Source organism: Corvus moneduloides, chromosome 1 (genome assembly GCF_009650955.1).
Source record: "Corvus moneduloides isolate bCorMon1 chromosome 1, bCorMon1.pri, whole genome shotgun sequence".
In the NCBI taxonomy this organism is placed as follows: domain Eukaryota; kingdom Metazoa; phylum Chordata; class Aves; order Passeriformes; family Corvidae; genus Corvus; species Corvus moneduloides.
Window position 1 is genome coordinate 25581056 of NC_045476.1, and position 17776 is coordinate 25598831.

The 17776-nt window shown below is 40.1% G+C and overlaps 1 protein-coding gene across 1 annotated transcript in view; it reads right to left on the reverse strand.

Annotated features, from left to right (window-relative positions):
* ITGA9 (integrin subunit alpha 9) overlaps window positions 1–17776 on the reverse strand; it is a 242072-nt gene that overhangs the window by 176465 nt on the left and 47831 nt on the right. Inside the window, exon 15 of the mRNA XM_032102630.1 lies at window positions 15670–15830. Coding sequence (XP_031958521.1) covers window positions 15670–15830 — 161 coding nt within the window. The remainder of the gene's footprint in view (window positions 1–15669; window positions 15831–17776) is intronic.

Sequence of the window (17776 nt, forward strand, 5' to 3'; positions counted from 1 at the left end):
TACTTCTCATTATCCTCTTCTGATTTTGTTAGTAATAATTCACTTTGCACCTGTAAGTTGAGCCTGTTTTGCCCTTGGAGTGTTTTCTCCCTGTCCTTATCTCAACTCATGAAGCCTTCATTACATTTTTCTCTCCTCTGCTCAGCTGTAGCAGGGGAGGGTGGGTGAGCGGCTGTTGTGGGTTCCTGGTGTTTGGCCAGGGTCAAACCACAACACTAGTAAAAATCATGGATAAGTAAGAATCCCTTTACCCCTTGCAATTGTGTTTATAAAAACTAGGCTTGAAAGGGATCTATTTGGGATAAGTAGGAAAGCTATATGCAAGAGCTGCAGGCATCTCTCATTTCCTTCAGTGACTTCTCCTTCCTTGGATTATCCAGCAACAATTCTCAAGCAAGCAGAGCAAGAGCATTTCGGACAGATTATCACATGCAAAGGGTAAAGGCCTGTTCCTAAATGTCCTTTTGTTCATGACTAGCAGAGTAAAAGTTCGTGTCTTGTTAGGCATTTTTGGATGCCACTATAATATACCAGTACTGTTTCTCCTTTCCTAGAGAAGATGTCTTATAAAATTCCTTCTAAACAGGCTTTGTTTTTCAAAGAAATTTTGATTTGGGGTGATTTATTTAAATAGGCGTTACACCGTAAATACACATATACATTAATATACATAGAAAAATAACATGAACCCCAGCACCATTCCCTCTCTCTTCATATGAAGTATATGCTCCAAAGTAAGAGAAAAAGAGAACAGTAGAAGGCTTAGTTATATAAGTGACTGGAGTTTATCCCCACTCATTACTTAGAAATCTGTGGTTTGTTTGAAATGAAGGATAAGGTGAAAGTGCATACTAGAAAGTTGTAAATATTAGTCAAAGTATTAGTAAATTAGTGGAAATAATACTAAAGTAAAAATAGAGATTTGTTTGTGCAGACACTTTATGACCAAAGGTCCTTTCCCACAGGCATAAAAATAACTTGAATATTTTGAGTTAGTCTTATCCATCTGTCCAGTGCATCAGTCTTACCAGTGAAGACTTCCATCATTTCTGTTTACTGTCTACATAAAATAATTATTTGCAGCCCACACCTTGATGTAGTCCTGTATTGCATAGACACATTCAGTAATATGCATCCACAAAAGTAAGTTCCTACAACACCTCAAAAGGAAAAACTTTTCTGGGGGTGGAGAACAGATCAATGGTGAGGACAAAACTGAATAAGAGTATTCCATCTGTTAAAAATTGCAAGCGGTACACAAACGAGCAAATCCCAATCATATTGCTCCTTAACTATGTTATTACCAACTAAGTAACTATGAGGAAAATTAGCACAGTCACTTAAAACATTGCAACCTGTAGTTACAGACAAAAAGGTTTTAAAAGAAAAGTGTTTTGCAAAAGAGGTATGGTAATTCATCTGCCAAAGCCTAGAGGCAGCTGAAGGTCCAGCATAGACCAATGACCTCCTAGGTAGAGTGTAAATTTGTCAGTATGCTTGCCAGATCATGGCAATCTAAGCTAACCTCTCCAAGGATCATAAATCAAGCTCATTTTAGTGCTGAGCTGTTGGCAAACTGCTACACAACACTTGTCTCATGGACTACACCTGTTATCCAGCCTGGCACTGGAGGAAGGAGTGCAGCAGAACAAGAAGTAATTTAGTAGCAGAAAAACCAACATGCTAAACATCTATTTTGTTGTGAAGACTCCCAGGTATCATTCTTTCATGTTTTGTCCTTTGCAAAATACATCGCAAAGCATAAACATCTGTCTGACTTTATTTTCCTCTAACACACATTTAACACATCTCTAAGTAGGAAAAAAATCAAGCCGGAAAGGAAAATAAAGGAAGACGAGAGAAATACGACACTTAAAAACACATCATCAGATCCTAAATTCATTTAAACAGTCCTTGCAACTTGACATCAGAAGCATATGATACATATATATACACACAACTGATGGTCTTCATTTCTTCTTCACACCTACTTACTTCATTTCCTGCTTCTCAGCCACCTCAGAACTCTGCATTGCTCAGATGGCAGAGACTGCAGCTATTATCAAATATAGCACATACACATTTACATAAGCCTTTTCAAGCTTTGGATTTTTCTTTTTCTTAATAAGATATGAATTATTTCTGACTTTTTTTTTTCTTGGTTCTGACTAGAACTAGTAGGACAACAGTACCTGCATACATTTTCAGAAATGCTCCTACAATGCATCTGCAGGCAAGCCAGAACTCAGAAGTACAAGAGAGGAAAACCTCTCCTAGGATGTCCAGTCTAAACTTCGCTTTCTAAAAAGATTTAGACACCTTTTATACTCTTTTAGATTATATTGGGAATGTCTATTTTAAGAAAACAACCCTTCAAACATCCAAACCTTACAATTTCCTCATCCATCATGGTGACTGTCCCCCTAGCTGTTTATAAGCCATGAGCACTGCTATGGTTTACACACGACTGTACCAGAGGTGGTCCCTGATCACAACAGCTCACAATCCAAAATCCTGGACTGATGCAATCACTCATTAAAGAGACAATTAGGTCTTAGAAAATATCAACATGAAAAACAGATGAGTTGTTGCACTTCAATAATCCCACTGACTTCTTGGATGAAGTCAAAGATGAATCATGGTGGTTTCTGTGTCTCTGGCATATGTGGGAGCAGTGGCTCCCAAACACTACTGATAGTCAGAAAAGCAATAATAGGAGACCTACAGAACCTTATTAAGTAGCCTTTTACTTTTATTGCCTTTGCAGGATTTTCAAGGCTGACAATACAAGAATTGCTGCAAAAAAGAATTAGGGACAGGAGTAAGGTACATGCTTAGAAGTGACTAACAGTAATAATACATAAGTATTGAGCGTTAAACTAGCTGTCCACCATGCAGCTTTCCAGAGTCACACTCAGGAGTATTCCTTTAAAGACAAAAAAGACAGCACTAACACCAAAATAAGATACATACAGATTATGAAGTCAGAAACATTAGATTTTCAGGTAGCCCTCTTGGTAGGCAGAAGGGGAACATAGAAGCCCTGTAAAGATATTCTGCTTGTTCCCTGAAGCAAGCATCTTTGTGTTGAACCTAACAGCCTTCAACCAACACAGGACATTAGATCATTTTGTTATGAAAGAAGGAGAAGGAGAGAGAGAGAGAGAGAAAGAGAAAGTCAAAAAAGACCAACAGCAACAATGCAGGGCAAAATTAAGACTGCTCTTGAAACAATAAGGAAAGAAAAAAGAGCCATCACAAATATTTATGTTGCCTTTACGAAATATAAAAATATTAAAAATAAACTCTGGCATTTGTCCAAGTTCTTGGAAGGTACAAATTAAAACCAGTGTCATAGCACACTTGCATGCAGTATCTCTATTTCAGGGAGGCATTTTGCAGAATTGACTGTATATGTATGGGTCAAGCAGAGATACAGATAGCACACCCTGCCCCAGTGCATTTAGCAGGAATGAAAATACAAGAGGTAGAAGCACCATCCCAATTGCCTTAAACACTCATCCATTCCCCCATGCCAGAAATACTTAGTGGATTCAGGAAAGGCTTTGAAAATGCTTTCTCAAGTGAGTAGGGTCCCCAGGCAAGATCCTCATCCCTTACTGAAGCCTGCATTAGTTTTTGCCATTGATTGCTACTGCCAGGGCTGGGTTGCAGGTTTTATGTTGTCACAGAACTGACTGCAGATCAGGCTCTCAAACCTGGCTGTACTCCAGGGCTCAGCTTCTCTAAGTCAACTTATGATTTTTGCTGCTGCAATTTGAGAGCAAACAGGGGCAGCTTTCATGGAAACAATCACACGGGCACCACAAGAAAATGGAAACCACTTTCTCCAGCTGCCTTTCTGCAATTAGACACTGGATGGGTTGGTGCCCACTGACATGTCCAAGTCACAGGGAGTTTGTGGGCTGTCAACTACAGTTAGAGGGCTCAAGCCTTCCCTTCACAGTAAATTGCAGAGCTCATGGAGGGGGGCAAACCAGCAGCCTTTCCTGGGCAAGCTGCTTCTGTCATGAGGGGTCATGCACCCCAAATGGGAATTTAACTTACTCTCTTCCGCAGGGGTAATATTTTCTCATTAAAAAATTGGGTTTGTTACTGTATTAATTTGTCAGAGTTTATCCTTTACTAGGGCACATAGCAATGGTTTCTCCTGGTGGCATATACCTGACAGAATGATTTCAAAACACTCAGTGATCCACTTAATGATTTAAAAGTAGTTAATAGCTATTACAGTTGCATGTAAACACTCAGTTCTTCAGTTTTCTCTGAAAAAAATCTTTATGAGTAAACAATAAAAAAAAAGGGTTCCTCTTTACAATTTTTCACTTTGAACTTTGTACCTAGAAGACATTGCAGAACTCTCAGAGCAAAAATCAAAGCTTCCAGGTCATTCCACCCCAAATCTGCTGCTGCTTCTGCACTTGCAGGAACACTTGGCACATTTTTTTACATAAAGACTGAAAACCTCAACACTTCCTAAAAACATTCAGGGTATCTTCCTGTTAAGGAGTACATCTAGTGCAGGTAGCTCAGTTGTGTCCTGGGTGGGGGGAAATGGCTGAAGTCCCAGCCAAGAGGCCATGAACTGGCAGCGGCCCTTTGTTAGGACCCTTTGCCTAACAAAGGGCACAGGGACTGCCGTGCTGGCCATGGAGGGGCATATGTAGAACCCAACGAACAACAGCAAGGCCTCAGACCAAATATCACTATTCTCAGACCAAATATCACTATTGCACCAAAAGGCAAGCATAAGGGGTGTGAAAAGCACATGACAAACTGGTATACAGACTGTAATGGTACAAAACCCCAGCAATTCCTTTGTTCAGGGTCCCCCCCTCCCTCCTGCCCGAGGCACCCAGCTTGAGCTGTTATCATGTTGCACCATGATTAAATTACCTAAAGAACCAGACGTCTGAGACTCAGCTATGGGAAACCTTCCTTCGAGACCGCGAGGGAAACCTGTCTGATTGCTTGAGAGTGGTGTGTGTGGGGAGTCAAGCAGGGCCACCCCACTGTGAAGGGGCTTTGGTTGTAGCAGCAGCAAAAGTCTGGAGCGGTGGGAATGTAACTGCCAGTGGCTCCTAGATGGTCAGAGAGGAAACTTTCCTTAACATTACAAAGTTTCTGGCTTTTTGATTTTGGCATCCTTTCCAGCTCATTGAGTAAGAGCACACAAGCCAGATTTGCATGCCAAGTGATAGAGCTTAGTCTCTCACAAGAAAGGAATTTTAAAGCCTTTTCATCAGATCATTGTCCCTGTACACTTTGTCTTTACTAAACCTGCTTTTTATGGCTAATGGTACATTTCACTTGCTACTATCTAGATCCTAGCAGGTCAAAAACACATAAAAGAAGGTATAAATTTAAGACAACCTGTTTAAACTTACACTCTTTGTTAGTTGTTTCTATTTTTACTCTCTTTTCTTCTCACTAAAGTTATTAATGTCTGCTCCCTTTTAGTCAATCTTGCCAAATGAGCAGCTCTAAGTCTGCTAATAGGATGAAAGTTACCAAGTGACAAGTTTAACCAGTTGTATTTTCAACTACTCTGTCATCTAAGGAGGAAGTGTAAATTTACTTTACTCTCACATTAGATTCCCTTAGACTTACCACTAACTTCTCACACTTCAGTCTAGAATTTAACACCAGATCTGGGCCTTCTCCCAGGCCAGGGAAAAAAAAAAAAAAAAAAAAAAAAAAGGCAATATAAATTATTAAAGGATTCTCTCCCTTTTTTGTTGTATTTTGTTGTTACAGTCAGACTATCACCCAATCCTACCTTTATGGTATTAAGCACAGTCAGATAATACAGAGTAAAACATATTCAGGGCCTTAAAGCCCACTCATAAATGGAGATTAAAAATAACTAGAACAACAAGATGGAAATAAACCAACTTGCATAAACAGCATGCAAAAACCATTCATTATTAAGTATTTTTCAGTTTTTCACAAAGGAGATAAGTGTTCACAAATACTTTCAAGGAAGACTTTTTTACAAGAAACTTCCCGTGCTACATATGAGAAACAACAAACACCAACATATGCAACTTAGGCAGAAAATGTGGTCAATTACTTTACAATAAAGACAGACTAGAAGATCCTCTGGTGAAATTTTCTTTGCAACTCTGAAGTTGCTACATGATGTTCTTAGTGGAATTTGAACAGAGAAATCTCTCTCATGCAGGAACACTGAGCTTTTGCTTAAGAACCAATTGGTTAAATATGTTCTACACAGCTTTTACAATAACTCCTTCTGAAGATTTTCCTTTTGAAGCTGTGGAATTCATATGCAGCAATACAAATGTTAACAGAAGGTGAAAACAAATGGCATATTACACTGAGCCTGTCAGAGGATACCAGTGGATGAAATAAACCCTCAAATCAAGATTGCATGTATTCCTAAAATTTGGCTTTGAGGATAGCTTTGAATTCCTAAAATTCACTGCTTTGAGGATAGCTTTCATAAGTATGCTTTTTTTAAATATGACAATTTTTTTCCAAGCAAAAGTGAACACTGAAAGCAAGCAGAGTGGTCACTTGGTGACATAAACATTTGATGGGAGAAAAGGCCATTGCAAAATCATAATCTAATTTGCCTAATGCATCCAATCTATAAGAACATCTAGTACAAAGTCAGGAAACAAGCTTAAGCATATGCCATCAGGTCAAAGATATTGTGGGCAAGGGGAAAATAATTTGAATTCCTGGATAAATATCCATTTCAAATCTCTGGAGAACAGCTAATGGAGGACACTACAAAATACTAAACATTCCCTGAAGTAACTAGGATTCCAGGAGAGGTCACAGAGCTCTATAAGATGAATCGACAAATAAAAATATGCAACAAACTGGAAGTCTATGACCAGGGATTTAGCTTCCGATCACCAGCACAACCATACCAACTGTAACTACCCTGTTGCTTATGTAAGTGCTGGTGGGTATGTGCGGATGAAGATAACATGACAGAGTATGTACCTTTCCTCAATTTCTGGACCTTAGGAGCTCAAGATTAATTCAGTTCCACACCTGAAGTTATGTAGTGAGTATCTCCTTATGAGAGAAAGGGAGAAAAGGCATTTTGTGCCAAAGAAGCTCTATGCTGCAACCTATTATTCCCACATTTCTTCAAACATATTGGCAGGCACTTTTGCTATGAACTAGGGCACTGGATTAGCATTATGTGTTGCCACCCAAACTAAATGCAGCACATGTAAGAGTTTCCCAGGAGACTCTGTTCTGACTAAGAGGAGGCTATAGGTTTGGAACACACCCAGCAGCCACAGCCAGCAAAAGTAATTGCTTTCTCTTTAGCCTAGAGAGTTTTCTATTGGAATTTGCTTTCAGTGAAGTGCCCTGGTCATTCTTTCCTAAGGGTAGCAAAGTGAAAAGGTAATAATTTCAGGCACTCCCCAGTTTGGACAGGATAAGGTGACTGAGTGCACGTGTGTGTTTGAGATTAGCGCACATTCTGATATTCCTCCATGTGTTCTAAACAGGAAAACCACTAAGACAAAAAAGCTCTTCTCTACTGCAGTTTTCTGCAGCAATGCTCTAGCATTAAGTGTATTCCTCTTAAATGTAAATTTATCCCAAAGAAGCAGTAATAAACTTTCACAGCAAAATTTGCCATCATGTATTTAGTTTATATAACTCTACAAAAAACATGTTAGAAAGTTTCAGAAACGGTAGTGTTGCCTTCACTGCTGCTTCTTTCCACCTGAGAAAAAAAACTCTTTGGTTAACCAGGAGTGCCAGAGAAAGCAAAAATATTCTTATCTATCATTACTTTCCTTATTTGTTTCCTAGTACAAAGCTAGCTTTATCTCTGATTGGCCATTAAGTTTCTAAAGTGCCATCACTGGGAAATGCAATTACTTCTTTCAGATAAAAGTCCCACGGACTGCCTCTCAAAACAGTGGACTCTGGTATCAAAGAATCATGGAAAGGTTTGGGATGGAAGGGACCTTAAAGATCATCTAATTCCAGCCCCACATACCCCACAGGCAGGAACACCTTTCACTAGACCAGATTGCTCAGGGGCCCATCCAGCCTGGCCTTAAACATTTCCAGGGACAGGGCATCCACAACTTCTCTGGCCAGCCTGTTCAAGTGCATCACCACTCTGAATAAAGATCTTCCTAACCTCTAATCTAAACCTTCTATCTATTAGTTTAAAAAAAGTCACTCCCTCTTTTTTATAAGCCCCCTTCAAGTCCTGGAAGGCTGCAATGAGGTCTCCCCAGAGCCATCTCTTCTCCAGGCTGAACAACCCCAAACCTTTCAGCCTGTCTTTGTAAAAGAGGTGCTCCAGCCCTTTGATCAACCTCTTCCCTGAAAGTGCCATGCTCTGTCCAGGTCTAAATCTGCCTCTCCTGAGTCTCCAAAAGCTTTTATCTGCAAATGAAATCTCTTTTTGAGAAACTACAGTATCAGACAGAAATACATCAGTGGGCAGATGGCAAAGCCAGGCATATGCCTGCAACTGAATATCTAAAAGCAGCACTGAAGTGTCATGCTTCATTAAGTCTGCATGCAGTAAAAGTAATTCTCAACTCTACCAAAACTTGAGAAATATGCTTTTTTGAGATACTCTACTTGAAAAATAAATCATATTTCTTTGCCATTACAGAACACATTACAGGGAGGAGTTCATCAAAGGGCTCAAGATTAAAGATTTGCATCCTTTTAGGGTTTAGGAGGGTACACTACAGTTTAAAAAAGGGAGGCAAAGTAGAATTTAATCAGCTACTGTGCTGTAAGTCTACTAACTGAGCCTCATTAAAAATGCCATTTATTTCATTTGGGGGCTACAAAATCTCTACTTGGATTCTTAAATATGATTAGCCAGGCACTTTGACAGCTACTTCACCACAGCAACCAAGTTTCTGCCTGGGCCATAAACAACGTCTTTGGCTTTTTCATACATAATGTCAAAAGTCAAAGAGCAACAGTGAACTTCAATAAAATCAATTACCTTGTTAAGACTTTAAATGGGATTTTTTTTTTGTAGATTTTATGATGGATAAGCTCTGTACAGAGCAGAAAAAATTCGAAGACACTCTTCAACTATTAAGAAGGAGACAGTCGCTCACCCAATTATATCACCTAACAATGTGAGAAGAGGGAAAAAAATAAGTAATTTCTTTAAAAACCTGTGAGGATGGGCAGAGGAGGACTTCTGGGCAAAACCACTGCCTTCAGCTCACAGCTGAAAACCTCACAGTGGCCTCAGGACACAAGCACCTCTGGGCTACCACACAGCTCTCTAGCTACACTGTCCAGTAAAAAACTCCCAATCAGTTAACAGTACAGTATCTGATACAACTTGCTCTCCAACTTAGCTGCACTACCAGCCCTTACAGACCTCACAGCACTTAACTACTTGTAGCATGGGTCCCCCCCTGAAAGGAGGCATATTTGGCAGCTTGATTTTGGTCATATTGTGCAGGACAGTTTTGAACTGGACTATAAGATGACCCCTGAAAGATAATCTTCCTTGTTCTTGGTGAACCTTACAAAAGTCTTTGAAAAAGCCAAAGATAACTTCATGGTCATCAACAGTATTTAAATCTTGATATAGCTAATGGTCAGCTCAGAGATGTCACTGACTCCTAATCCTGCTTCTGGTACGTCTAAATCCCTTTACTTAAGGGGTGATGAAAAGAGTTATGCAGCTGACCACTGTTCTTCCCTTGCCCATATGAGCTGTGCAGGAAAAAATGCAGCTTCTCTTCTCCCTGGCTTATTTTTCAAGGTGAGACATCAGCTCTACTCAGTGCCAGACAGAATTTATCCAAAAAGATATGATATGATTGATTACAGAAAAAGGCAACAGAAAACACTACTTACTTATTTTTATTTGTATTTATTTATTAAAACACATTTATTTTGCTCTGCCGGAGGGAAGGCAGTCTGTCCTAATAGATTATGAGTGGACTTTGCACTGTTTTGGAAAACAGAACTGTTCTGGAAAGCATGCTTCTTGTAAATAAACCCCTGTCTGTGCTTCATGATCACCCCACCTATCCCACAGCCTTTTAAGGCTGCACACATGTTATGACTGCATCTGGCTGGACCTAACAGTTTCTCCAGTTGGCTCCACAAAAGGGTAAAATAAAGTTATGTAAAATAAGGAAAAGGAACAAACCCAAAGACATCAACTCTGCTCTTGGTCTTAGCACTGAATCTCACTGCAGTCATCATTCCTGGTAAAACTACACAGCAGCTTTAGTCTTGCAGTGATGATAAACTTTCTACTACAGGCTGGAACAGCTCAGCATTCCGTTTGCCTGCCAAGTGGTCCAAACCCTGTGAAATTCTAGATAATTATGAACAAGTTTTCATAGCTGTTGCTGCTGGGAGAGCAGTCTCTGCTTAAAGTGTTATCTCTATCCTGTAATACTACCAGCCAAACCTTTACATAGAGATATTAATTCACAGGCAGACAACTCTCAGAAGAAAGCATCTCATCAAGGTGACACCATCTCTACATCTCATGTGACTGACATCAAATGCTTTGCTACCCAATCTCTAGAAAAAAGCTAGAGTATTATGAATCAAAAAGAAAATACTTCAATACATGCAACCCCCTCAGATGAGATCAAACAGTTATAGAGGGAGAAACAAACATGACCACAGACCTTGACTGAAATAGGTGAGCACTAGAGACCAAGTTTGTGTGAGATCAGCAGCCCACAGTATCTTTAAAAGCAACGGTGATGCATGGCAAAAAAAGAACAGAGACATACCTATAAAAATGCAAAGTTTTGGCTATAGAACTCAGCAACAAATAAAGCACAATTGTGCAATTTCTGTTGAAAAGTCAGTGTTTTTTTCTAAACCTGTCTGTACAAACACTAGCTCCTCACTTACACACCCTTATGCAAAGCCTGTTACTTCTCAGCCCCATCTTCCCCATAAGCATTTTTCCCATAAGCACTTTCTGGATCCATTAAGAATTAATATTATGACTTACATGAAACTGCTTAAAAGAACCATAGCCTCACCAAGAAAAAAATCTCTGGAAAATATAAATGCTGTTTAACCATGTGTCAGCACTGCTGATGGTGTTTGCAGCTATCAGAACATCCACTCTGCACACAGACAACAGTGACTGGTAGCAACAGGCAGCCCAGCTGGCTGGCCTACAGTGGGGTAAGAAGCCAGACGGTGCTTCTTTAATAAATGAAGGAATTCTTCAAAGGCCTTTCAACATGATTACCATTACACCTTTGTGGTAAATCAAGGAAGATGTGTTTTGATCCTGCATAAATCTGCAGGCACAATGTGTTTTGGTGTCTCTATAACATTCTCATCCTATACACTGATAAATGTATTCTAAATATTAGGACAGCCTGCATAACCAGGAAACAACCAGGGCAGTTAGCAGAGAAGGGAAACAATTTTTCCTCAGAGTCACTGCCTTGATCACAGCACCTCTTAAGTCCATTGCCCCACTCTTCTGAGCACCATCAAATGAGTGCAGTTTCCATGAAAAAATTCTACATTTCAGCTTCAGGCTCAGACGTTAAGGAGACATTTCTAAAGCCTCAAAACCCATTTGTTTTCTTAGTCTTTCCTAATTCTATACCCTTCTGCAAACTCTGCTTCTTTTCCTCTTAGTACCGCATTCTATTTTCCCAATATTCCTTATACAAAAAAACCCCAAATCCTTTTACAAAAGAAAGCAAAAAAAGCTAATCAGATTTAATCAGATTTAAACTTTGATTCCTTGTACTCCAGCAAAACTGACTGACAGTTGTCATACAAGGTACTCATCTGCTCTTAATAGGTTTTTCACCATTGAAGGAGAGAAGATCTTTAATGGCAGCACCATCATCCCCAGAGGGCTGGAAGAAGAAGAGTGGTCCAGCAGTGAAGCACCTCCTGAGAGACACAAGGGATCAGCTACGCATTCACATGAGAAAGCCAGGGGTGTTCCTGAACTTCTCAGCTAACAGCCATTTTCTACTGAATGTATCAGTCAAACCTTCAAAAGTTGTTTCAATTAAAACAATACAGCTTTTGGAGATGACGCGTGAGGCTCTGTCAGTATTGGGTTTACTACCTATGTATACTAAAGAAAGTTTCTTAACTAATAATCATCAAAAAGGTTCCAGTGAAAATAGGCAATTTTAAAACAAAGTATAGAAGAGTCATAAAACTATATCACTCCTTTACAACTGTATGCCCACTACAAAACCAAAAGCAACGTGTTTTGAAGTCCCAAAGTGTTTCCATTTCATTCTCTGTTCTCAACCAGAAAACCATGTTTTCTCATCAACTACCACAATTCTAGCAACTTGAGCTGTAATTTGATAGCCTGCCCTGTACAAGATGAAGCTCCCAGCTACACGTGTCCTATAAACCTTCTGAGATCCACTTAGTCGCACCGGTAAGAGGAAATACAGACTTTAATAGTCAAATTCAGTAGCAGCAATAAGAAAAGTAGCTACTGTCCTGAAAGGGAATCACAAATAGGAAATGAGTCATGCTCAAAACATGGACACTTATCAATTGCAAAACAATTAAATGCTAGTTTATTTGCAGACTGCAACTCTTTTAGTGCTCAGTTTTGCTGGGGTTTCTTGAGCTCAAATCTATTAAAAATTGCAGGCAGCTTGTAGAGATCTATTTTTTCAATGGCTTTTCATAGTCCTTCCATTTTGTGCCTCCAGCACACTAGAATTACATGTTGATAAGACAGTATCATCCAGCAAAGCCTGGAACAGGCTTTCATTTAACTAACTTAACCCACAAAGTTCTGCCATGTTCCATTTGGACTGGAGACCTTGTGTACCTAGCAGAGTTTGTCAAGTTAGCACATGAGGTCACACACAAGTCCAAACAGTTTCTCTATCCTTCATTATGTGGCAGTCCAGAATTGACATCCTTATGCCACATAAACCCCTTTGTGACCAGTGACACAAATAAAGAATAATAAAGAGAATGCATACAAACAACTCAATTTGCCATGCAGGAGAATTCATCAGACATTCAGTAAATAAAAGGAAAAAGGGAAGCATAAGTGAAATATTTGTATATTTTAAGCCCACATATTTTTATAACCCATTCCATCACAAATATATGCAATTAAGGAGAACTCCGGTTGGAGTTTGTGGAGGGTTTTTTTGTTTGTTTGCTTTTCAGGGGGTTTGTTTTACTAGCTGTTACTTAAGGATAGCAGTGATCATGACCCCATTTCCACTCCTTCAGAGGAAGGGCTCTCCTTGATATTTCTAATGTCATGTAGTCTTGTGGATCATACCATCTTTTCCAGAAAAGTACAGGGATTATCTTCCTCCACTACTTGCATTCACCCTTACAAGATTACCTGCTATTCTTCCAACAGTGAAAAATGGCTGCTTATATCACATGGAAAACTAGTAGTCTTGTTTGTTAACCAGCTGTTTTGCTTTAAGTTGTTGGTATTTTCAAACATGTTTAAATGTTTCTCTTGCCTATAAAAATCCAATTTCCCAGGAATTTTCCAGAAGAACAGTTTTTACCTTTGCATTCCCAAAATTAGCTAGAAATGTCACAATAATTTAAAGAGTTTCTTGGGCACATATAGCTCTTCAATGAATTCTGTGTAGTATCCAAAAACTACAGGAGCTGGTGTGAAAGAAATCATTACTTGATTAAGATAGGCACTTGGCTCCTTTTGATCCAAACTCAATAAATTGAAGTCTGACCAGATGTGGCCATTGGAGAAAAACCAGGATTAGTAAATTCAGCGATGCATTTTCTAAGTAAAGTTTATCTTATAGGCTTACATTTTCTTTAACAAGCTTTTCCACAGCAGAAAGCAATGGTTCTCCCAGAAACAAAAAATGTGGAAGGTATATAGTCTCTTCAGAGAGATCCACACAATTTAACAGGGTAGCATTTACTCCTTGGTGCCCTTATTTATTTTATTTTCTCTCAACGGCCATGCACAAAATGTTGATAGAGTCAAAGGATTAATTTTATCTACCCTTCTCACAGTTTTTAAGTACAAAAAGGCTTCCTGGAAAAGTTTATACACTTAGAAAAATCTGGATGTGCTGTATTCTCAAAACAAGACAGTGCCAAGTGATATCCATCAAATTTAGGTCACACTCAATAAGTCCTTCAAGTAAGGACTGGTGATAATGATCAGTGTTTGTAAGACATATGTGCTTTAAAAGATAAATGTCCTTCCCACGCAATTTTAAAATCCATTCTATAAATTTTTAGCATAGAATAAAATTGTTGTGCTTACTCTGAAAACAATGTCAGCTGGGTGACATTTCTTCAATGCCTACCAAATGAGGATAACTACAGTCCTAGCAAGCTCTAGATGAAGAGTTTGCCACAGGAAAAACAGACGCTTTCTGTGGTGGTGCAATGTTTTATTGTGTTTTTGTATGTTCTTTGTACCCTAATGGTTCATCCCTACCTTCCCCACTCCTACTCCCAGTTGGTTTGCCCCAGATTCAAGCCGCTCCCCCGGTGCTCCCAAATATGGTTATCCCCTCCCCTTGTTCTGGCACCTTCCCTATCAATCGCCCAAACCCCTTCCGAAGTTCTGGATTGTTCTGTGTCTGTCACCCAAACCCTCCCTAATTACCCTTATAGGGTCCCCATCAATCCCCTGAGACCCTGCCCCCTCAGATACCTCCCCCCTAGGAAATCCCCTAAACCTCCCCCCCCCCCCCCCCCCCCCATTGGGGCATGTGACCCCTCTCCCTCCACCCACCAAGACCATTGGACCAGGTGTAGGTCCTCCCCTCTTGTGCCCCTCCCTCCTAATCCTCCGATTGGTCCCTGGTCGAGTTACTCCCCCTGTTCAACCCCCCCTTTATAAGGTATGGTCACCTGGCAATTGTTGCTTGTTCACCGTGGATCCCCTTCAAGGAATCTTGGATTGTATCCAGTGGCAAGCCTCCCTGCTACTTTTTATCTTTCCCTTCCTCCAGGGCTGCTGGCTGCTACAGCGTCTGGAGCCTTCGCTCCCGAGGGTAGAGCTGAGGCTTCAGAGGAGCAGCTTTAAAGCTCCGTGCCTCCGGCTGCTCCCCACTCCTGCCACACACCGCTGGAGCTAGCCTATGCTGTGGTCAGTAGCGGTCACTGCGACACTTTTCTATGTCTCAGTCTGGAAAGCAGTCTCTGTATCCCTAGGACCATGACACATGTGAAATTTAGTCATCCCACTGCTGCTTTCAAGCCCAAAAGAAATCCACAGGGCTCTTCAAATTCAAGAGCCCAATTACTTCATTGTAGGGCTCATGCTATCCTGCCATTCCCACACAGATTTTATCACCAGTCCTTTGTGCAGTCAGACCTTAAACAAAACAAAACACTAAAGCTGCTGTTCCTACCAAAATGAGATGTTGTCTCCTTGGGAATAATAACTGTAGCAACAAACCAAGGCAAAAGGAAACAGAGAGAGAGAAGGAAAGAGAGAGAATCTGCCTGATCAAACATAAATAAAATGTATTTTCCTGGCACCAGGTCTTGAAGGTGCTCAGACTGACAAATCACGCCAAGCAAGAACTTCTGAGCTTCTACCTATCAGGAAATCAAACATCTGAAACCTAAGCAGCACAACTTTGATTGGTTGAATAATTTTTTTAAAAGAGTGAAATGCAGTAAGGCCAAAGTAAGGAAGGACAGGAATGAACTGACCTTGACATATGCTAGGTAATGTTCGCACTTTTCCTGCATGTACAACAGTTGTAACTTTTCTGTGATCTGCCCTGCTGTCTCTCCAGAAGTCACAAAATAAACCCTGGGTTGCTGGCTCTTTTCCTTCTTTGCCACATCAGCGGTCAAGTTATAATTCAAACCTGTTTTAAAAAGGAAAAAGAAGAAGAAAACAAAGGATGTCAGTGAACAATAGTTATTTTCCAGCCACCTATCAATGGATCCTGTTGCCTCCAGGGCATCTGTGCTTGAAGAAAGGTCAACCCCTGAGGGCCTTCAATCAATCACTAACATACTGCCACGTTTAGCGTCACTATTATTCCCAGCCCATCCTTTCCTGCAGGAAATGTTGTGTAATACATCTAGATACATACACTTAACAGCAAAAAAAAAGAGATACACAAAAAAACCCTACAAAAAACCCAGAAGATACTTAAACTGTGTTCCTAACAGAAAAATCAAAAAACCAATAGAAACAACAGCAGCAACCTCAAACTCTGTTTTCCTTCTAAACAGCAAATGTCAACCAGGATGTGGCACTTCCTGACAATTGTTTTCTTTGATTTGCAGTCATTTTAGCATTCATACCTTAACGATAGTCTACTTCCTCCCACACAGCTTTGTTGCTTCCAAAAAGCAACCCGTGGCAGCAGGGGCTGGGGAGATAACTGGCCAAACTTATCACTGCTGGTAGTGTAAGTTCTTCCTGCTCACTCCAGTAGGAGATTGGAAGGCAAATTTTCACTAGCAAATTAACTCTTCCAAGTAATGCCTTCAAATATTTGTCCAGCAGCTTTAAGTGAGTTTTCTCTCTTTCTACTGAGGATCTACCCACCCAACATCACACAATGAAAATAAAACTCTGGTATGAATTTGATGAGCTCAGAAGAAAGGCTCAATTCTTCTAATGACTATTCATTTTCCATAACTAAAGTTATATGCCCAAAAGCTTTGATAATAGCTCCCTCTGGGAAATTTTTGCTTATATCTTCAAGACGGCCGCTACCCAGTGGACCGGGTAAACTATTCCAGCCAGTAAGAGATGCACCAAGTAAGTAGCAGCAGACACTTTATAATGGATTTTCATCCTAAATAGCATATATATACTTATGATGCAAGAATCATCCCATAGGGCTGAAGGCACGCCTGAAGCTGGGAGGAGTGAGAAGAGATTAAGATCAGGCCGTGGCATCCCACAAGCTAAAAGACGGGAATCACAGCTGGTATGCTAATGTATGGGTTGCACACTCTGAACCACTCAGAACGTCCCTTTCTCACCCATTCAGATAATGACACAGCACACAAACAGCAGGAGGCAAAATGCTCATCAGGAATAAGCACATCTGTAAGTGCTTGCTAAGCTACTAGCTATAGTAATGATTTGCAGGGGGGTGAGAGGCACCACATGGAAAAAATGAAGAACTGACTAAATAATAACAAAAAGCATTGGAAAAGGAATGTGTTTCTTTGCTGTCTCTGCCAGTAATTACAAGGAGAAAATGATTCATAAACTTTGCTTGCAAAGAAAATTCTTAAGTAATGAAAGCATTAAAATAAAGTGTTAGCAAATGAGAACATATAGGACATTCCCTCCATCCTCTTTCAAAAAGCTTTTTTTTCCCAGTACTTGTTTCAAATCCACTCTCACAGTGTTGTCCCTGGGTCTAAGTAGTGAGCCATCCATGTGGCTCAGTACACTGAACAACACATCCCTACAGCACGTCTGCTTCTGAGGCATTCTGACTCATGCCTGCCTCCAAAAAGACTGGGAAAATGAGGGACAGAAATAATACCCCTGCACCAAAATATAGCTGCATACAGGTAAGATGAGAGTCTACTTCTGAAAAGTGTTGGATTAGGTATGTTTCTTCAGTCCTAGGAACATGTTTAAACGGCGAAAATTATTCACTATTATCCTACACTAAATCTTGCCAGTCTTTCAGGCAACAGTATTAGGGACATGAGGACTACTCTAGAAATGGATCAACACACAAGCAATGTACATCTGAAATGAAGAGTACGGGAGAAAGTTTGGAGCAATTTCTATCATATCTTCTTAACTCTAGTCAAAAGACCAAAACCCTCCATT